We start from the raw sequence: 22277 nt of genomic DNA on the forward strand, positions 1-22277 counted from the left end.
ACGGGACGGGTATAAAATATAACCAGACCATTATTTGCGTTGGGCAAAATATGTTTATAAGAAAAAAAAACACGCAGCATGAGATCGGAACTTTTCTTGCGTCTGGAAACAGAAGCATTGGGTTTAGATCTGGTGAATGTATGGTCATTTTTTTTAAAATCAGTGAGTTTAAAAACCAATCTTTTAGTGCTTGTGGATTTAGAACATGTTTTTATGATTCCGGGAATGAAACCCTACAGTTGTGTTTCGCTGAAAATCAGTTGCATTGGCAATCAAATGATAATTTTACGTCCCAAATCTGTTCTCTTTTACAGGTGAGACTCCCGGGATGATCCTCTAACTGGTTTCCTTCCACCAAACAATGGTAACACTGGACAATGGGATATGTGAGTTTTACGGATTCGATTAAAGAAATACGCGCAATCTTTAGCAAGGATTGATGGCAAAGGCAAGCATCTATTTCGACCAGAACGCACGATTGAAACCCCTCCTGATATTTAAACACGGTTAGGAGAGTTGATTAAAGCCATTGAGGTTGAGGACTGTGAATACCGCATGAGTTAAGGAAAAAGCCCAGAAAAAGCAAACGTATTGTTGATTGTCGTTATAAAGCTAAGAGGGAGGGATTGCAGGATTGATGCAGGATTGGAAACCCTACGAAGCAAGAGAGGACGGCGATAAAAATGCAACCGATCAATTGAACGCTATTAATAATGTACTCTTGTATTTCTCGATTCTATGGATCCAGAGGACAGTTCCATGCCCTAAGTAATATATCTGTGATAAATGAAGCAAGGGAGGTTGGAAAAGTTGGCCCTGGAAATTGATTCAATGGACGAGGGAATCTGGGGTGAAGTCTGTGGACGTGTTTTATCAAATCTCAGCCAGTACTGGTGAGTCTCTATGATTTTGTTCTGGTTTTTAAGCTTCAGTCAAGAAATAATAACGTTTTTTGGACAAATAATCCACTGCAATTCGTCTTTATAGGGTAGAAAGCAGTAGGGGTACAACCAGAATTATGAAAAACCTATACGGGATGTGAGCTCACAAAAAAGTTTCTGTCGTGTTTTAGTAGCATTTGTGCGTAGAGAGCCGAGAACAAGAGAGGATGAAAGTGACGCAATTAGTCCTATCTTGCCCTGAGTAATTGACTTAGATATTAAAAGCTTCTAATACCGATTTTTAGGTCGGGCAGTTCCTGCCCCAGAACCGACTGCGATACTTCCCTGGTGTCCGATGGCGTTGATAACACAGTGTTTTTATCCCTCCCACCTGGGAACACCTACTCACTTTTGGCTTTAGCTGTTTGACTCACGTGGGTAACAGACAACTGATGGAGTGGAATCGCGCAATCGCAGTGGACTTCTCATTGCCGACCACGGGCGGCTCATACCGTCAAACATGGTTCATCTTAATCAACAAAATGACGCAACATTTAATATCTTCAGGTTTGAGCCATAAAATCTTGCAAGCCTGGTAAAGGAGTCCTGTAACTTACCATATTTGTTTAACACAGGAAAACAATAAAATAGTTACATGTGACACTTTTTGCGCTTGTTTACACCCTCGCTGGGTTTTGTCTATCGTCCATTGTTCGGTTAACCTTTGTTTCAAAATTTTTCACAACATTTTGCACTATATGTATAAAATCCCAATCAACAAATCAAATGTTATCCTTGACCTCCATCGTTAACTTCAGTTTAGACTTGTGGCTATCTGCGTGTTTAATCAAGAGGACACATCAAGTCGATCTACTATTACTGAGACTATTATTCACAACGACAATTCATATTTACCGGAAAATTCACGAGCATTAAAATGAATTATACTCATTAATTTTGTTTATTTTCCGTTTCTCTTCTTTTTTTTTCGTTTTCATCGGAGCATCGTGTGAACGGCCTAACACAACTGCTCCGGCCGGCGGAACATGTACTGTTTTGTATTTCTGTGTTTGTGAAAGTGGATCTTATGGCCTTAACTGCTCACGTGGTGAGTATTTTCGAGCAGCACAAGCTTTGGCACGAGGATAGTAGTTGTGACTATTGATATGATTTGAAGTATTGATGCTTTCATTCACTGGTTAACATTGGTTTTTGCCTTGATGATAATGTAATGATTACAATAGTAAATAGTTATGAGAGCTTAATAGACTAAATCCATTATTATTATGCCACCTAGTTCATACAATGATTTTAATCATGGTATTAATTCATTTGCAGATTTTACTCTACGATTTGAGCCCCCACGATACTCAATGCCAGGTACAGTGACACAATGGAGGACGTGCCCGCTCAGTTATATCTCTCCGACTTTTGTTTCGGATTTTGGCCATTAGCAGCTACACTAAAATGTCACCAGGAAAACTCATAATCCATGAAATTTCGAAGGAATCGCTTTAGTAAAGGCAACAGGAGCGGCGATGGTATTGTGTTAGAGCCTGAAGATTTGGCGATATATGGCATGATACACAGAAAGATTTCTCAGGACTCGCGCGGTTTAACATTACGGCAATAGTCTCCACCCCAATGAGAAACTAAAGCGGTTCTATAGACAATTGCAAATTAAACATCACAGCCGTTGCAGAATGTGCCATTTTCGTAATATCCGTGTGCAGTGTCACCATTGGAACAGCAGTGAAAAGCTTATTACAGTGTGCCTAGAAGCCAATGCTGAAATGACCAAGAGGGATCAGGAAAATCTAGCAATCGTCTTTTCGGGATTTACCGACGGGCTATCGAGTGGTTCACGTGAATGGCACGAGATGGGTGAACAGAAGTAATACAAGAGCCCCCTCAAAAGCGTCCCGTTTGTTTAGTTCAATAAAACGAGACTTTTAAAACATCTCGTGCTAAGAGTAATTGACACTGGCACGAGGGAAAGAGTCAATGGAGACCAAGCAAACCAAAACAAACAGCTGATGTTTAATGTTTACATTCTGTGGTAAGTCTTGTGACAACCGAGATTTGGTTCCCCAAACCGTCAAAGCGTAGTCTTGTTTCACGGTGATGTCCATGTATGACTGTGGTTTAAGGACCTTTAATCATTCCGGGGATTGGACCTTGACTGGAGTCCCTTTCTGAGTTATTGGATAAGGACAGGCATTCAGAAAATCAAGTTAGTAGGGGTAAACTAAGAAAAATTGGGCATACTCGTTGGGTAATTGCTTGACGGCAAAGTCAAAAGAGTTGAGCTTTTTGAAAGAAAAACACCCCATGAAACAGCGGGTAGTCTTGCTCACAGTGATTTCTATGTATGAAGGGGGTTAATGACCTTTAATTATTCGGGATTAGGGACCTGATGGAATCCCTCTTTTGAGTTATTGCATGAAGGACAGGAATTCAGAAAAATCGAGTTGGTAGGGGGAAACGAAGAAAATTGGGCAGTACGATCTGGGATATTCGTTGGTTCATGTGGGCGGCAACGGTCAAGAGTTGAGCTTTTTTAAAAAGAAAAAAGCAGCTCTAAGCGAGTCAAAGCAAAGTAATTATACGCAGACTGGAAAACAGTTTGGTTGTGGTTACGCCAATCCTTGTTTCCTTGCTGCAAACTTCAATTGGCTACAACTGCACCCGTTTTATTTGGGTTTGGCTCTCGTCGACTTGAGCTACATGGCGCTGTTCTCTTGCTTCACACTAAGATTCTTTTTCACCAAACCGTTTATCTGCCTCGCTCGTAGCTAAACTAGAGTTGTTCGCCTGTTCTCACTCTTCTCCGCCCTTGAAGGTAGAAATCTAAAAGATATCCTAATGGCTTGAAGTCGCCCTGAGAACTTTCTTACTTTTAACTCTTGAAAAATTAAGGAACCCACCTGTTTTTGGTGTTTCAGTGACTTGTGAGGAAAGTGAACAACTGTTCCAAGCATGGACGTTGTATAGACGTAAATACCTGTGCTTTGTGTGATAGTGGATTCAAAGGATCTCTTGATTGCTCAACGGGTTTGTTTCCTACTTCAGTTTGTTCAGGGTTACTTTCTCTCCCTGTATTTGCAAGATCATTTAAGTGCATCAATGTCTTACCCTCTTTTATCTTTATAGTATCACTTTTCCAAAGAATAAAAACAGTTCCTGGGTAAGAAGTAAATAGTTGCTCCGGAACGAGGAAACTGTACCGGCACTAATGTGTGTACCTGTGAAGATGGGATTACAAAAGTTGTGCGGGTGCTCACAAAGGTAGGACATTTTATTTTCTGAATTAGTGACAACTTTATTAATACCAATTTTGGATGTATAAGTTATTTAAAGGTTAATTAAACCCCGGACTGTTTCCACTCTTATTGGCCCTCTAAAAAAGTAAAGCATGCATCGTTCTCAATGAAAACGGCTTCATCATCTCTAGTCTTTCCCAAGTAAAAATAAATGCAAAAAAGTCAAATAATTCTTGATAGATAACCGCCTTCTGACAATCTGGAAACAAAGAAAATGAATTGTCAAATTGTAGTTTTAGCCGGTACGTAAAATGCTAAGACTTAAAACGCTGTCCAATACGGAGCAGAGGACACTGTTGCGTAGGTACTCTTCCCCTGGTGCATGCTGTTTATTTTGTGAGAGAAGAGAGGGAAAGAGGGCTTTGTTCGAAACCTGGAATGTTTAGTCTCATACCTGGCATATCATAATCTTCTGTCACTAGTTCAGCCAGTCTCTGTGTTTCAAAATATTCATTCCTCGTTCCTTCTATGGATGAATCTTGAACAAATCTTTCTGTGATTTTCGTTTTCGTTTAAGCAACATGTGAACTTTCGGAGATCAATGTTCTTATCGTGGTGACTGTATCGGACCTAATGTTTGTTCATGCTACGTCGGTTCCAAAGGATTTGAGCTGCTCTGGAGGTAAGATAAATGTGAAACGTTCAAATTTACTTTTTACTCGGTGGCCCCACGACCGCTCGCGAAACGGTTTTAACGGGTTTACAGGTAAGAAGAAAGGGTGTGGTTTCAGTATCTGAGTAACTGCGCCATTAGGATCCTCACCCCCATCACAATGACAGTAAACTGCTATCAAGTTAGGGTTAATGTTGGGTTGAGGGAAGGGGTGGGTAACGTAGAGTTGCAGATACTGACATAGGTATGAAAAAGGGCATAGGGTATCATCGTTACAATTTTTACTAATGATTCTTTATGTATGATTGTTTGCGTTTTAACAACAGTGAACGGTAAATTAGTGGAACAAATGTTCAAATCTTGGCACCTGCAGGCACCCAACCAATGCACCTGTGAAAGAGACCCGCCAGTAACCTGATGTTCAGTAGGGTGAGACTGATCGAGAAAAATGAAGTATTGACTGCTTCGCGTTGACTCCAGAAAACAAACTACCAGAATTAATTGTTATAATTACCATCAAGTGTTCGTTATTTTCATTGTCTTTTTGTCAATGGAGTGATGGTTAAAATATTGTTATCTTGAAAGTGGTAGTGACATGGTTTTATCGTCTTCGCTATTGTTATAATTATATATTTCACAATTTTCACGCTAAATTTCGTCTTTTTATCGGTCTTATACTCATTACCCATCGTTTTAGCTAATTTTTGTGGGAGATGTCATGGTTAAGATTCTCTCTAAAATTGATTTCACTTGCCTCAAATTCAAACCAAACAAAAAAAAAAAAAAACCCCGGTTTCTACGTTCGGTCTCCAACATGTGATCGCTCAATTTTAAGTTAACCAACCTTTTGCAGGCAACTAGTCTATACTAAATCTACTTTCTTTAGTCTATTAGATTCTTACGTTATCAAGTGCTAATTGATGCTTTACTCTTTCAAGTTGGTATCACCACCGTCCGCGAAACATTTGTGGCATAACATCAATGCCTCGGATCTAAACGTTATTCTACATATCTTTAGATCGGTGGCATAACACTGGGAGTACTGTGGTCCAAGAATTCATACATCAGATATTCTGATTTAAAACAAGTTGCTCTTTGATGTGATTTTTAACACTCGTATTCCGGATTTGTGATAGAAAACCCTTACCTCACTAAAAACAAAAATTTTTCTGCTGATATGAAATCCAAATCTCAGACCCAAGATATATCAGCCATATCGCAAATCTGTGGTTTATCGTCCTCACATTATCTCAGTTTGTGTTATAAAAAGTATCTCAGAGATCTGTGATATAGTTCCTATTTTCAGATCTAAAATGGAAATCCATATCTTAGCTGAAGAACTATCACCTCTAATGGACAAGTCTGTCGCCTTGAAGTCCATATCTCAGAGATGCCAACTGAATGGCTGAATATCTTAGCAGTATCGTGATACCATCATGCACGTTTCCTGGCAGGCTTATTGTTTCATTTGTCAAATAAAATGAAAGAGACTAACTGTATTTGCTACTTTCAAGAGCCAGGGTAGAGCAGCAAGAGGGGTCCGCAGGTTGTTGTAGTAACTCAACGAGATGGTGATATCATCCCGACAAAGAACGGTAAGAGTTCATTACTGTCTCATGTCCACTGAATGTGCATAAAGGCGAAGGGGGACGATTGCAAGTTCTTACAACATTATAGAATATTAATAATAATTAGTAAGTTAGTAGGCAAAGATCAATTTACCATTCAAGGTCAGGATGCTCTTTACAATCATATAGGTATATGTAGAACTCGCTAATACAGCACTATAAAATGAACTGGTCAAAATCAGACACCATAATAATATTACTAGTAACATATTGAGTAGTATTATAACTAGAGAATACCATCGGCGGCGTGAATGGAGACGAATTTCTCTCTGAGTTTTTAATCGAATAGCTCACGATGTGAGCGCCAGCGAACAAGTGAGACTGTTGCGTTGAACAAGAGAAGAGAAATTTAACCTTCCTCTTTCTCTTTTGTCCCCAAATCCCATTCGTGACGCCGTGCGAGCTACTCATTTCTCAGGGCTCGTCCTCGCTCCATAAATATAACTCAAGACGCAAAGGTAGAATACTACGACAAAAGATAAGAAAAGAAATGAGCAACGTCATTCAATTCGGTCTTCGCTAATTGTCGTTTTGTTTTTTACGATTTCTGTTTGAAGTCGTAAAGTTTGTTCTTCATTATTGTCTTCTGTGCTTTTGGTTCACATGTTTTTCAGATATTCACGCTTCGACCATCGATATATGACGATCAGTATGCTTCCACCTTTCAAGGTAAAAAAACCTTTGAGTGCCCGTAATAACAGAAGGCTTATTAAGCAGAATTTCTTCTCCCAATCCATGTTTTCCACCTCTGTCCATTGCGTTGACTATCCCCTGTATTCTAACTAGTAAAGATGAAACTCTTATGATAGCTGGCATTCGCTGTATAACCTCCATCTTCATTCTATTTTCTTGACTTTAAGATGAATGTTTATGTTTCGCCATATTACAGCTAAAATGCTACCATCCATTTCCTCTTTATTTTAAAAAATGTCAGTTAATTTTGAACACAGTGTTTCTGTTGCAGCATGATTATCTCCAATTGCTACGGGTAGACGGTCAGGTGATCTCACGGCAATGGAAACCTGTTCTCAGTTTGACGCTATCTCCAAAATGGTGTACACGTCCCCAGTCCCCAACTGGGAAAACTTTGACACATGCAAAATTTAGTTTGCCGGAAGGACCAAAGTTCACAGTCGTCGAGGAATCTTAGCAGAAGTGAGGATCAGCTGTCGCCTATAAGTGCATGAATGTCTTTTCTTTCCCCAAAAGTGAAGAACTGTCTTGTCTCCGTTGGAAACTCTCTTCTAAAATCGATGCCGTTCATTCAAGGGTCCCATTTTTGGAGAATTACCACTGACCAGCTGCATCGTTATTATACATATCAGCCTTGTTATAATATTTATAAACCTTAAGTTTCAGACATGTTTGTAATAAATCTATATTTTACTATTTACTATTGATAAGGCAATAAACTTATAATAACGATTTTATTCATATCTTTTGAAACACTCTCCTTCCCGTCCAACCTTATTACATCCACTCCCATCACTATACGAGCCGTCTCCGTTCTTATTGCAGTTTCCTGCATGACTTCTTCGCCCTAATTCCCTTAAGTATAATTAATAATGGTCCCAAACAGAAACAAGACAGTTATTCCATTGTTAAAGAAAACTACAGTTACAAAACATGTACATTTTTGGGAAATGAGTCATGAATGAAAGCAAGTAAAGTCGCCGGGAAAGACCTCATGTTAAATTTGCTCTTTGCTGCATTATCAACCATATGGTGGTTAATTGCTGTTGTGAAATAACCATCATGAGTAAGGTACTTTTTTATTTTTGGAATTCATATATTATACGGTATTGATATTGACTGGAGCAGTCTTGATGCTTATATCATGCATATGGTAAGGACTTCTCTAAGTACATCAACAGGCAAAATATCACTCTCATGCATGCAATTTTCTATCAGAAAAATGTTACATCATAGAGCTCGCTTTCGATGAACTAAGAATGTATTCTAATTTGTCCTCTGGGTTTGTTCCAAACTATTATTTGCTCTACTTAAACGAACCTTCCATCTGAGACTGCTTGTGGTCAGCGGTGGACCACTTATGTAATAACAAGCAACTCGTACTTTACGATCAAAGACCAACCTTTAAACTGAACTGACTCAACTTTCAGCCTCTATGGCTGATCACGGATCACGATGTCTTCAGGGAGCAAGCGTTATAATTTTCTACTTCATCTTGTTGTCTGGAACTCTCTTCTTCTGTGGCCCATTATTCTTTTACGGACTTTATCGATGCTTACACTTTAGTTGGCCGCTCGGTTTTGCCTACATAGCCTGGTGGTATTTAGTTGATTTGGAGACTCCTAACCGTGGAGGAAGAAGAGCAGAGTTTGTGAGAAATAACGTTTTCTTTAGGTACATGCGAGATTATTTCCCAGTCACGTTACTTAAGACCACAGATTTAGACTCTTCCAAAAACTACATATTTGGTTACCATCCTCACGGCATGTTCCCTGATGGCCTGGCCTTGAGCTTCGGATCAGAAGCCTTGCAGTTCAGTAAAACTTTTCCAGGGATTGTTCCTTACATTGGGGCACACTCTTGTACGTATACCATAAAATTATGAAAGTCTTCTATTTATCATGTATATTCTTCATTTCGGGTGGTAGCGTCAATTCCATGTTTTGTCACGAAACGACGTCACGTAACAACGCAACGTCAAAAAGCGTAAATTTCACTGCGTGACATCTCAGGAAACATTTGCGACGGAGATCAGATCAAGAATAGGCTGATCGTTTAAAACTGTGAATAATTTTAACCATGTAAAAAAACGCAGTGGCTTAGCGTTACTAAATCCCTGTAATTTTCACTCCCTTTCCGCTTTCTTATTCATGTCTAATTGATTTTTGTTGAGTTGATAGCTTACTCCTACCCAGAGTGATAGCATGCTTAACAGTCTCCCTTTCTCTAGATGATAATCAGGAAATTCATGCCATGATTAATCATTCAATCAATTTTTCAATGATCTATTATCTCAATTTGCTGATTGATTCACTTTGTGTTGTAGTTATGAGTAGATCCCCAATTTTTCGTGAAATTGCCATGGCTCTTGGCGTCATAAATGTCCATCGTGACAGCTGCAAGTTTGTATTGACTCAGCAAGGACCTGGACATTCTGTTGTCATAGCAATTGGTGGAACATGTGATATACTTAACATGAACCGTGACTCTTATGTCATAACTCTTGAGAGGCGTAAGGGTTTTGTTCAGCTGGCCTTGGAGACTGGGTAAGAGGTCAATTTTCTGTGTTAAACTGCAACATAGGAGGTCACAAGTATGGAGAGGTTAAGATGCTAATTAGCTACAGTGGGTTTGTGCAATTTTAAAATAAAAAGTCTGGTTAAAAAAGAGGTGAAAATTATTGAGCTCTGTGACTGGTTACTGGGTCTCACTCATGGTCAGCAAAATAAATGAGGGAGGCAGTACCTGTACCCTAAAGATTATGCAAAAAATGGTCATGGGAAGTTTATTCCTTAACCCCCAGAAGCTATGGACAGCAACACTGAATGTATAGAATGGTGGGCTGATTTCACAATTACCAAGCATCAAATGTGTATGGGTCAAGCCTGAATTTTTTTTCCTTTATGATGGTAGGGCTCATTTAGTTCCAGTTTTTGCTTTTGGACAGAACAATGTGATTAGTCGTCAGCTTAAGCTGAACGGCCTCCTGACTGCTTATCACATTGGTCGCAGCAAATGGGAGAAGTGGATAAAAGTTTTCTTGAAGAGCTGTTCGGTACTGCCATATGCACAATATTGTGTAATGCCTTATTCCACACCCATAACTGTTGTTGGTAAGTTGTTTTCCATTTTAGAACCTAAAGTTACTTTGTTATAAATTACAGAAAATTCAAGCAAATTTCTAAAATAATGAGGTAGAGTAAACCCTTTCAACCAGCTTCCATTACTTACTAGTACATGTTTCTTTATATATATATATGTATTTATGTATGTATGTATAAAACAGACATATTACAGACCAACATTGCATTTAATTTGACCCAGATTATTACTGTGTAACATTTTTCAGTTGGATCACCCATCTCTGTGGAAAGAGTGGAAAATCCAAGCAAGGAACAAATAAATAAACTGCATTCTGAGTATGCACAGAAGTTGAGGGAGTTATTCTATGAACATAGGGATGTCTGTGGAGTGCCACAGGGTACTGAGCTTGTGATTCAGTAGCACCAGAGCTTCAGCCCACAGTCTCACTAGTGTGCCTTTGTAAAGAAACTGTAATCCAAATTTTATTCTTGTGAACCTTACATGGTGAGGCAAGATGTAGCACAATACTCAAAGAAAGCATTTTGATACTGAAAAGATGGTAAATTATTTTAGTGCTTCATTCAGGGATTTTTGAACACTTATTCTAGATCTGAAGACCAGTCCTGAACAACCTAACTGATTCCATTTCTCAACAGTTATGTACTTGACTTCAAAATAAACAAAATTTCTTTTGTTTTGCCTTTCCTATTGTTTACCTTTTCAAACCACATAGAAACCCTGCCTCCTTAACGATAATGTGATAGGTGAAATTTCAGACAGCATAGTCCAAATAGTTGAGATCAAGGATAATTTCTCTTTTGCATAACAAGACCACCATAGAAAAACTTGAGGATTAATTTAGGAAAAGATATCTGCAACCGAATCTTCCTATGATATCATTCATCTCAATCAATGATCCTTAAAGGGAAGGTAGTATGTGCCAGTTTTCCTGTTTATAGGACTGATAGAGTTACAGTCCATAAAATTTGAAATTGCCAAACGTGGCTTTTTTTCAGAAATTTGGGGTGATAAAGGGCCTCTGTTTTTCTGCCTCGTATTTATGCTGATACTCTCAGTTCAGTCAGTTGGACAATGAGTTGAATGAATTTTTGAGCGAGAGAAATCCAGAAGATTACAAAAGCCTCTTCAATTTGCCAATTCACCAATGTCCTAATTAAAACTATGAGCTCTCCTTGTGAATCAAAACACAAGGGTAAAAGTAGATAAGAAAAGATATAGAACAGAACTGTTTTAAGAGGAAATCTTTGTGTGCACAAGGATGTCCCAACCCTCAAAATCAAGAAAAGAGAACATGAGCTTGTGCTCTCTTGTACCAAGAGGTCAAATTTTTGTAACACAACAGGAAATCAGAACCTTTGAAGAATTTAAAATTCAGTTTTGAATGCATTGTTTAAATGTTCTACTTTACTGTTGAGGAAAATATTTTAATTTTTACTCTTTGTTTGTTTTTCTGGTTTGTTGTTTTTTTTTTGTTTTGTTTTGTTTTGTTTTTTGTTTTTCTTAATTTTAGTACTCTAGCCCTTCTGGTATACCTCAAGTCCATGTTTCATACTTGTATCTCAAAGTAAGACGATTGTTCGTAGTCCGTGGTCCTTAGTTTAAAGTCCGTTCCACTCTTACGTTTTCAAAATTCCTCTTCCGGTAGCGAGAAACCGCACCTATCGCGCTGTCTGTTTACGCGGTTAGTCTTCTTTCTGACTGAACTCTACATACTTGCAAGTTCTTTAAGACGAAAAAAGACTGATTTAGACTCCTAAAACCTTGATTCAGCTTGAAAAGAATGGCAAGTGAGCCTCACGAGTGGCCTCAAGGTTATGGATATCAACAACCACAGCAACCTGTCATTCAACAACAACCAGGTAAATCGAAACAACCTCACAGCTTTTCCAGGAAATGGTGTACTTTTAAACGTTCGATGAAATAACGCTTTCTGTGAAATACTAATGTTACTCACCACCAGTTTAGATGTTAAGACAGAACGACTTGACAACACCCGCCAAAATATGCAAGTGTTCTGAGGAAAGTTTCACCGCAGCTTGCCCGCCGTAACCTCAGCTCAACTCCAGCTGTATGCTTGTTACATAGCTACAGGAACTTTTCCTTGACAGATTCGCTGATGATAATCATTTATTTCGATGCATTTGTAGAATTAAAAAGTTGTTTTATCCATCATTACGTCGCCAATGCGTAATTCACGAGAAAAAAATTGATTTTGCAATTTTTGAGCGTAGGGGTCCCCGGACAAGTGAGTTGGATGCCTGCACCTCAAGTGCCAATGGGCTGCCCTCAAGGACTGGAATATTTATCGGCCGTCGATCAAATACTGATTCATCAACAGGTCGACCTTGTCGAAGGTAGCTTTGTAGCTAAGTGATTCATTCAAGCACGAGTTTACGCTAAACCACAACAACCGTTGACCGAAACTTATTCTGAGAGTCAGAGAAGCCTAGGTGTTCTGACTGAAAGGAAAAAAAAAAAGATGGAGAAAGATGAAATTAGATAGCTTCTGCACCTGCTGAATCGAAAATTAGTCACTGTATGTAATGTTAATTACCAAATCAAAGCAGTCCTTGTCAACCGACATGTCATCTTATAATTCTGGAACCAAACATTATCTGAACCTGTTCTTGATCTGAGTAGTCTGGGGATTTATTATAGCATAACGTTATCAACAGTTAAAAAGATAGATAATAAACCTTTTGTTTCTCTGGCCGAAAGTGATTTCATTACTAAAATGACAATATTAAGTCATATTGATCTTAGTTCTTCATCTTTTTATTTCAAAGTTTTGACTGGATGTGAAAGAACTAATAAGTACAAGATTTGCAATACCATGAGTCAACAAATATACTTTGCTCTTGAAGGTAAACATAGCTCTGTATTTTTTTGTTTTGTTTCTAAGCTACCAAGTTTAATAATGCCAAATGTAACACATCTTAGTAGAAAATAGGGCGTCACCTGTTGGAATTTTGTTGGGGTGGAAAGAGCCACGGTGCCTAGAAACCTTGACCCCATTTTAAGAAAAAATCTATCATTTTCTCCTCCATGATTTAAGTCAACTCATTGAATACCTAAGAGAGTGGGAGGGGTATTCCTAGTGATTGGCTAGTGGGGATGTAGCCCTACATGGCCTCCCATTTTCACAACTGAATTGAATATAATCAGGGTTTGCATTTTCAGTAGAGTTACTAGAACAAAGTAGCACATTTTCAGAATTTTTGGGTAAGAAGATTCTGGTAAGTAAGGATATAAAAAGGGAAAAATCTGCAGGTATTTCAAGCTGTTGTAGATTCATATACAGAAAGTGACCAAGTTAAGATTAGGAAAATCACAGTTGCCCAAAAGTGACTAAGATTCCAAGAGGCAGGGATACAAATCAAGCAAAAATTGACCCAAGTCCCCAACCCCCTTAGTTTCAAGAACCAGAAAACAATTCCCTGTTTACCTGCAGCTCATACTTGTTTAAGCTTACCCTGAGACTAATCAGGAACTAAGTATCTCCATCCAGTTTAACCCTTTAACTCCCAGATCAAATTTGTCATTTTCCTTACTGTTAACTATACAACTTCTGTTTGTTCAGAGAATTTAGTATTGGATCAACTAATTATCATATTTACTTGTGTATAAGTCAACCCCCCATTTTCAAGATCAAAAATCTGATTTTTCATCATTTCTAGTCAAAGAAGTTAATCTCTTATTTCTGAAAATGTATTGAAAATACAGGGAATTAAAAAAAATGCAGAGTTAAATGTAACTGTGTGCTGTGAAGTTTATTAGCACTTGTTGATATCACCACTGGAGAAGTATTATACCATATTTTGTAAATCACATTTAAAATGAAATCTTCTTGCATTTAAATAACTTTTATCTTGATGTTTTTGAAAGGAAATTAATTAGCCCGAAGGTCAGTACTGAAGTACCTTGATAAGGATCACACATAACAATTAAGACTGTGTGAGCCAGCTCACTAAGCCACTGTAATCATTAAATGAAAACAAAAGTTCAGCACCGTAAACTGCAGCAAAGCTGCTGGCAAAAAAGTCTACTCTACAGTCCAAAGACACAATAGAAATCAGCTCCAGTAGCCTTTTGTTAAGCCACTTAAAATTTATTATTTCAAAATTTTTTGTTGACGAAGAATGTGCTAAAAATGGTTTTATAAACTCGGTTTTCCTAATGGACTTCAGGTGATTGTTATGCTAATTTCTTGGATTGCTTGGGTCAGGTCTTTGTGTATGACTTATGTGTAAGTCAAGGGTGATTTTTTGGGTTGATTTTTTAATGGGTCATAAAAGATCGACTTATACGTGAGTAAATACAGGTATCCCCAAATTGATATTTTTCTTTATTCTCATCACTTATCTAGTTGCTATAGTGTAGATGTTGTAAGGAGAAATTCTGTCTTGGTCACTCATAGGAGTAAAAGGGTTAACTCTGTTGTCTTGTCAGACACAGACTGCTGTACTCGACAGTGCTGTGGTCCAGGTCGTCCATTTGAGATGAGAATTGTTGATAACATGCAAAGAGAAGTGATGCACCTCTCCCGTCCTGTGCGGTGCCAGTGCTGTTGGTGGCCCTGTTGTCTTCAAGAGATTGAAATACAAGCCCCCCCTGGAACAGTCATAGGCTATGTGCAGCAAAAGTGATGATATAAAATTTAATATTTTTTTCTCTCAGCTGAGAAATTAAATCATGGTCATAATAACTAAACTGGTAGTTACACAAGTTTTAAGGAAACCCCTATGACTGTGTTATAGAATCCATCATGGATAGTAAATAATATTCCTTACCTGCCTGAAATATTTGAAGGTATGATGTAAGTCAAAGCCATGGAGAAAATTCATACATGCATAATGGGCAATGAAAAATCCCTCTGTGTAGAAAGTATTGATATTTTTAGGAGCCAAACTTAAAAATATATAAAGGTCATTGTTCAGCTTTTATTGGTGCAATGCGCATACTGTATTCCAGACTAGATTGTCTGTTGAAATTTGCATTAATTTATCCTGGTATAATTCATCCTGGCTTTCAAGGCTTAAATTTTTAGAATAATTGTCCTTGGAGTTGAAGCCAGTTCAGTCTCACATTATCAATAGCCTGACACAAGATGAAATTCAAACCAACTGTCAATTATTGATCATATCAGAGATATATTATCATGGCACTTTATTTCTTAAGGGGACCTAAAATAGTAGAGAAGAAGCCCTACAGTGCAATACAAGCTGTTATAAGTTGATATTGGCCATAATTGTTCCTCAGGCCGTCTCCATGGAAAATAAAGCTAGAAATTCAAGATTCTCAGCATCAGCATATCATGACAATCAATGGACCATGCTGTCCTTGTGGCTGTTCAGACATTGAGTTCCCTGTGAGTCCTAGTAACATAAATTGAAGACACCTATTTATTTACACTGCAATTGTTAAAAGAAATACGAATGCTGAATTCACTAAAGGTATACCAGAAGTGTATATATGGTGTCCACAACAGTAACAGAAGTGGTTATTTAGTATTCAAAAGATCTGATCTTCTTAACCCTTTAAAACCCATGATCTGAGCAATAATTTTCCCACAGAGCAGTATGCAACCCATTGTAAAGTTGTTAGGAGAATTTGTGTTTAAACAAAATATCAGTGAACTGATGTGATTGTTAATAATCACCATTCCATTGCTATAAAAGGTATTAAAATTGTGCAATAGCTTGAGCTGGTTACCTGTCAACAACCTCTGGGAGAAAGAAAATTAAATTGCTTCTTTCTCAACATGCAGGTTTTTTCAGCTGACGGAAGCAGTGAAATTGGAATGATAACCAAACAGTGGACCGGATGTACCCGAGAGACATTCACTGATGCAGCAAACTTTGGCATCCAATGTAATGAGTTTTTGATAAGTGTTGTGCAGTAATTAATATCAGTGACACACATTTCTGCAGCAGCAGTCAGTGTCATATTTTGACAGTTAAATATTTAGTGAATAAATTTTTCCAAACGCTATTTGATCTGATTGTTTTATTCCAACTTTAGTCCCTTTAGATTTGGAGATCAAGTTCAAAGCCATTTTACTGGGAGCAGTCTTCCTTGTTGTAAGTTCATTTTAACCCTTTAACTCCCAGAAGTGATCAACATGAAACTTCTCCCCATAATATCCTAACATGAACCAGCAAATAGGTAATGAGAATATTAAAACTTATCAAGTAGAATTTTTTATCTTGATCTAACACCAAATTCTCATTACTACTTCACAAAGAAATTTGTAACAGTTTAAGGGGAGAAATAATAATTTGATCTTGGGAGTTAAAGGGTTAAATATCTTATTTGAAATAAGTACAGACACTCATGCTGATTGAACAATAAGTCAATTAAGGATAAATTGCATGACCAAAACTCACCTTAAAGCAGTTTTTTTCTTTTTCTGGACTTAAGAAGTGTACAGTTTAAGGTACAAGAGTAAACAGAGCAGATTTTGTGATTGATTCAGGTAGCCAACCAGCTAATGCAAGCAGCTAATTATGTATTATTTAGAGGTGTGATGTTCAAATCATGATTTTCATTTGTCCTTTTTTTTCTTGAGCACAATGAAAGAATAACTTTGGTTTTGAAAAACATGGAAGAAATTTCTATGGAATATGATGCCTGGTTTTGCAGTCATTTGATGGAATCATCTAATAGCTTTTCTGTTGTTGGTACTTACAGGATTTCATGTTCTTTGAACGTGGCAGCTAAATATGAACAGAGGATTGTTTATTCAACATTTCAAGGATGGAAGGAACAGGATTTGCCTCAAAATCTTTACAAATATCGAATTATTTCAGAGCTCTTTGTTTTCTATTTAAATGACAAAAAATGGATGAATATTTGGTTTTCTTGAAGTTTCTCTGGCATGGTGATGCACTTGAACAGAATGTATTTTCAAGGTTCTTTTGATCCATTATGCTTGTAACAAATAATTTTAAGAGTGGCCACTGAAAACTATTTACTGCTTTGATTTTAGCAACAATATTGATAAACCACTTTGTACAAACAGGAAAACACTTTGTTTTAACAAAAATGTCATTTTTTTCACCACCAAAGTCAACTTTCATATCATATGATTTGGGATGTATTTAAAAGCAAAGATTTTTGTGCTGGCCTTTGAGGGTCAAGAATTTTCATTTATTTCAGGAGAGAATCAAACTCCTCTTAATCAATGTTGTACACATAATGTGCTTATCCAAATTTATCTTAGTTAATATCATCTTGTTGGTGGCAAAATGGACCCTGCTTGGTCCAATGACTTCCATATATACATTTATATTACTTCAAGTAAAATCGCAGTTTTTATTTTTGATTTTCCCCATCATTATTTCACCAATACCTTTTCAAGAAAGAGTAGTCACTGTGTCAATATTTATTGTGAGACCTTCAGTGGGCACTAATAATTACATATTTGTTATATTTGAAGTATAAAATGTTGTTATATATTTATTAAACTGGAAAAAGTCCATCCCTTCTTTTTAAAAATGTTTGAGTTTTTACTTCATTTACACTTGTATGAGGATTGCAAAGAAAATAGGACAAAATATGGAGAAAGAGAAACTCAATTATTTTTTGTTGATAAGTTATCTTCAAGGTCTAAAACAGAGTAAGTGATATATGTAACTGAAGATGAGTTAAAATTAATTTATTCATAGAGTGTCGTGTCGGAGGGAATATTACACTTGATATTGAGTCCATTTACAATCAGTGGTGCAATCCTCCAAACGGACAGGAGTCTGGGAAGAGAAGGAAGAAATGCTGACTAGGGAAACTGAGCAGCTAAGAAACTGTAGTTGGATTAGAAGCGAGTCCTCGTCAGATCGAGTTTTATTGCAGTTGCAATGGCATTGTTAGACCTATTAGAACCGCTTCTTGTGCATTGGCAGACAATTTTAATTGCTTCTGCCATATTTTTAGTTTATTTTTACTGGATTGTGCCATATCGGGCGGCTAGAGCTATTTACCCCAAGGGACCAATCCCGTTACCGTTCATCGGTCATTTGTGGGATACTGTAAAACACAAGGGATTGGTACATCTGCAAATGGACGAATATTGCAAAAAATACGGCCAAGTATACTCCATGCTTACCTTTGGCAGCAAACCATGCATAATAATCTCGGACCCAGAAATGCTGAGAGACATTTTCGTCAAAGAGTTTGGCTCTTTTGCTGATCGCCCGGTAAGCTCAACATACATAAACCTTTTATCAATTACGGTAATCGCATCCGACTATCTTTTGTTAATGTGCAGTTTTTTCACTTTTTGTCAGCTTTGAGTCTTTGATGTAGTAGAAGGCGTTCACCTTTGCATTTTGGTCAGATGTCAAGTGCTTAATTGCACAGTCAGCACTTTAAAATTAAGTTCGGATGGGGTGTGGGAGGGAGAATAAATTTTTTCAGGAGAATATGCTTTGACAAAATTGCTGACATTGTCAAAAATTTTTAGAGTTGGATATTAAAAATGGACAGAACCATATCCCTAAACTAATTTAAGAATGGGGTATTGTTTGGAGAGGTGGACACCCATCTACCCAAAACTTACACATGCATCCTGCCTGAGCTACATGTGGATGTCAATATTGACTGAATTCTCTCACTTAACTGATAGTTAGGATTCTTTTTATCATTTAAAGGTATTTTTTAAGCTACCTGAACCTCTGAACAGCATGTTGACAATTGCTACCAAAGACAAGTGGAAACGTATTCGTAACACTTTGTCACCAGCTTTCAGTGCTTTGAAGATGAAACAGATTGTGCCCTTGATGAATATTTGTTGTGACAATTTGATCAAAAAGCTTGGTGAATTTGCTGATAAAGAGGAAAGTGTTGACATTAAGAAGTAAGTACAGAAATATTTACCAAAAATTAAAATTTTTAAATAGCTTTTTAACACTTGTCAATGTAATGTAATTATATTTGCTTTAAAAGGGTGTTTTGTGGGGAAATATACTTTTCTACATTTATTCAGCATTTTCATAAGATAGCTCCTCATCTGCAAAATACATCTGCCTAAAAATACATCTTAAAAATAAGTTATATCTACCAAAAAGAAATACAACCAATTTTGTCAGACAAAGGGCTTGTAATATATTCAGAAATAGGCTTTAAAAAATAAACATAAGTGTGCTAGATGCAATTATGCTGCAGTACAGACAATAATCCTCCAGCAAAGCAAACCCCTTTGCCATTAAGATATGATGCTTCAAAAATTATAGCTTGAGATATTCAGTAAACAACATGACACACACCTCTCATGATATACAGATTGGTAACTTGTACCTATCTTTTTCTTATAGACTTCACCAGTGTTTAACAATGGATGCTATCGTTTCTGCTGCATTTGGTTTTCAAGTGAACTCACAGAACAATCCTGATGATCCTGTTCTTAAAGCAGCTAAGAAAGCAATGAACCAGTCAACTTCTCAGAAAATTCTGCTGACATTTCTATCTACAATGCCATTTGGGGCAAAGATCATGGAGAAGATACCAAGTTTGTGGATGTCAAATAATATTCCTCTCCTGAACATTACAGAAGAAATAGTTCACACCAAAAGAGAGAGTGGTGGAAGCTCTAGCACTAGGAAGGTAGCAATCTTTTGGTTTTACTTTATGTAATTAGGTAATTAAAGGATAGACGCTCTAATTTTTTGGGTGTTGTGTCTTTAAAACCTAGCCAAAGAGAAGCCTAGATCAAAACTGTCTGAGTAGTTTTCACAAACCAGACTAGAAGGACAAACAACTTGTCTTGTATACTGATATAGACTTATTGTGCTCAGGTTGTTCAAGTGTGAGATCATCTTAGTGATTCTCTTTGCTGTTTACCATACAATTCTTTTCATGTTAGTTAAGAGAATTTTGTATTGGATCAACTAATAATTATCCCCTAATTGACACTTCTTTTCTCCTATATTCCTTCTCATCACTTGTCTGCTTGAAATTGTATTGATATTGTAAGGAGAAATTCTGTCTTGGTCACTCATGAGGGTTAAAGGATTAACTGTCAACAGTTCTTTTCAGAACCACCCTTTAACTAGAAAATCACTCCATTTACTCCAGTTCATTTTTTTGCTGTAATTTTTTCACCAACACTGAAAATTTAGCAATTGCATATAATTTTACTTATAACTCTTACATTTTATAGGACATGCTTGATTTGATGCTGGCAGCCTCAGATGACCCTTCAGTACCAGAAACAAAGAAGCTCTCAGACATGGAAGTCATAGCACAAAGCCTTGTCTTTCTTGCTGCAGGATATGAAACCACCAGTACCACTTTAAGTTTTGTTTCCCATCATTTAGCCATAAATCCTGAAATTCAGGATAAACTGCAACAAGAGATTGACAGTGTTTGGCCAGATGAAAACCAAATGTTGTCCTATGAAACAGTCCATGAAATGCCATACCTGGACATGGTCTTGGCTGAAAGTTTGAGAATGTACCCTCCAGGTATCAAAGACAAGTCGTATTTCAATGAAACCAGCAGTGTACATGAACCCTTATGTGGGAGGGGCAGTGGCCTGGTTGATAGCATGCTGGGCTGGGCTGGGAGAGGTCTGGGTTTGAGCCCTGGTCAGGATACTTAACTGTCACAGTGTCTCTCCACTCAGGGGCATAACTACTAGCATGCAAAATGAAATGGCAGGGTTAGGCTATGGTGGACTTAAGCCATTCATTCATGGGTAATAGCAATGCTTTTGTCATGCTGCAGAAAAAAAAAAGGATAGGCTCTGGGGATGAGGGCTAGAAGACTCAAGAGCAGATGGTTGTCTTTTCTTTTAGGTTATTTTGTATGTTCTGCCGGGGGTGTCTAGGTGAAAACTCTGGTAGGTGAATTCTTACTCCACCATTCTCTGGCCACCCAGGAGCCTTCCAGGTTTTTTATCACTATTATGATTATAATTATTATTGCTATTATTATTATTATTATCTTTATTATATTTATTATTATTTTTAATTGACACTTGGTCCTTACAATGAAGGGCTCACTGAGCCTCACACATGAGGATCTCCTTTGCCACACCCTTGCTTGCCTTGGAAGGCATAAATCTACATGCATTATTTTAAGGGGTGTTAAGAGACAAGGGAGTTTCCATGGCAAAGAACCACTCAAAAACTTAATTTCCCTCACAGCTCAAATGTCCTTCCAGGATATGGAGGCCTTGAAATGCTTGATTATATTGGCTTATTTTTGGAGTTAAATAGTTGAAGGTTTTTTTTTTTTTCTTCTTTAGGATTTGTCATAGTCCGTGTCTGTACAGAAGCATGTGTTCTTAAAGGAGTCAAAATACCTGAAGGTTTAATAGTTGTAATACCAGTGTACAGCATTCAGCGAGACCCATCCATTTATCCAGACCCTGATGAATTTGATCCGGAGCGCTTCTCACCTGCAGCCAAACAATCCATTAATCCTTACTCCTACATGCCTTTTGGTCATGGACCTCACAATTGTATTGGAATGAGGTTTGCACAAATGGAAATGAAGATGGTGCTGGCAAGAATGTTGAAGAAATATCGTCTGGAAGTAGCGGCAGATACAAAGATTCCTCCTGATGTTTTTGTTGCATCTACGTTGTCATGTTCTGGTGTTAATGTTAGAATAACTTCACGAAAGTAAAGGGAAAATGCTTAGGAAAACTGTTGTCTTAAGTCTTTCAACACTTCTTGTGCTGATGATAATTGACTTACATTAAAGAACTGATTCAGGACAAAGCTTGCTGTTGTTAGCTTAATCTATTACATTTTTCTTTTTCTAGTAGTAAATAGGAAGATTAAAGTTGCAAGATGTATACCGGTATACATCTTGCAACTTTAATCTTCCTCTTTCTTATTGAGTTCAAGGTCCATACTTTAAGTTACAGACCAAGTTTTTCCACTCTGATTTATAGCCCAAGTGCAATGCACATGGTCCACAGATCCAAGCAGAAAGACAAGGTTATGTAACTTATAGTGTGGGGAAAACATGTAATTGTAAGTAAGTAATCAGTAAGTAAGTAAGTAAGTAAGTAAGTAAGTAAGTAAGTAAG

General features: G+C 37.4%; 3 protein-coding genes and 1 long non-coding RNA gene across 4 annotated transcripts; all 4 read left to right on the plus strand.

Annotated features, from left to right (window-relative positions):
• The first annotated feature begins 6915 nt into the window (after positions 1-6915).
• On the plus strand, positions 6916-7836 carry LOC136281778 (uncharacterized). Its single transcript, XR_010717973.1, has 2 exons — positions 6916-7114; positions 7410-7836. It is a non-coding gene; the product is annotated as an uncharacterized lncRNA (long non-coding RNA).
• Positions 7837-8373: 537 nt separating this feature from the next.
• LOC131774651 (2-acylglycerol O-acyltransferase 3-like) lies at positions 8374-10891 on the plus strand. The gene is made up of 4 exons (XM_059090740.2): positions 8374-9000; positions 9465-9684; positions 10052-10251; positions 10488-10891. Exons 1-4 carry the CDS (start codon positions 8574-8576, stop codon positions 10640-10642), a joined length of 1002 nt encoding a protein of 333 aa, XP_058946723.2. The 5' UTR covers positions 8374-8573; the 3' UTR covers positions 10643-10891.
• Positions 10892-11894: 1003 nt separating this feature from the next.
• Positions 11895-17708, plus strand: LOC131774738 (phospholipid scramblase 1). The gene is made up of 8 exons (XM_066168697.1): positions 11895-12102; positions 12475-12597; positions 13030-13107; positions 14693-14885; positions 15503-15611; positions 16011-16113; positions 16265-16323; positions 16934-17708. The coding sequence occupies exons 1-8, from the start codon at positions 12024-12026 to the stop codon at positions 16961-16963; spliced, it is 774 nt and encodes a 257-aa protein (XP_066024794.1). The 5' UTR covers positions 11895-12023; the 3' UTR covers positions 16964-17708.
• Positions 17709-17993: 285 nt separating this feature from the next.
• LOC131774554 (cytochrome P450 3A30) lies at positions 17994-21963 on the plus strand. Its single transcript, XM_059090637.2, has 5 exons — positions 17994-18435; positions 18889-19094; positions 19552-19840; positions 20397-20700; positions 21486-21963. The coding sequence occupies exons 1-5, from the start codon at positions 18097-18099 to the stop codon at positions 21866-21868; spliced, it is 1521 nt and encodes a 506-aa protein (XP_058946620.2). The 5' UTR covers positions 17994-18096; the 3' UTR covers positions 21869-21963.
• Positions 21964-22277: the final 314 nt, after the last annotated feature.

The sequence above is a fragment of the Pocillopora verrucosa genome, chromosome 6 (genome assembly GCF_036669915.1).
Source record: "Pocillopora verrucosa isolate sample1 chromosome 6, ASM3666991v2, whole genome shotgun sequence".
Classification (NCBI taxonomy): Eukaryota; Metazoa; Cnidaria; class Anthozoa; order Scleractinia; family Pocilloporidae; genus Pocillopora; species Pocillopora verrucosa.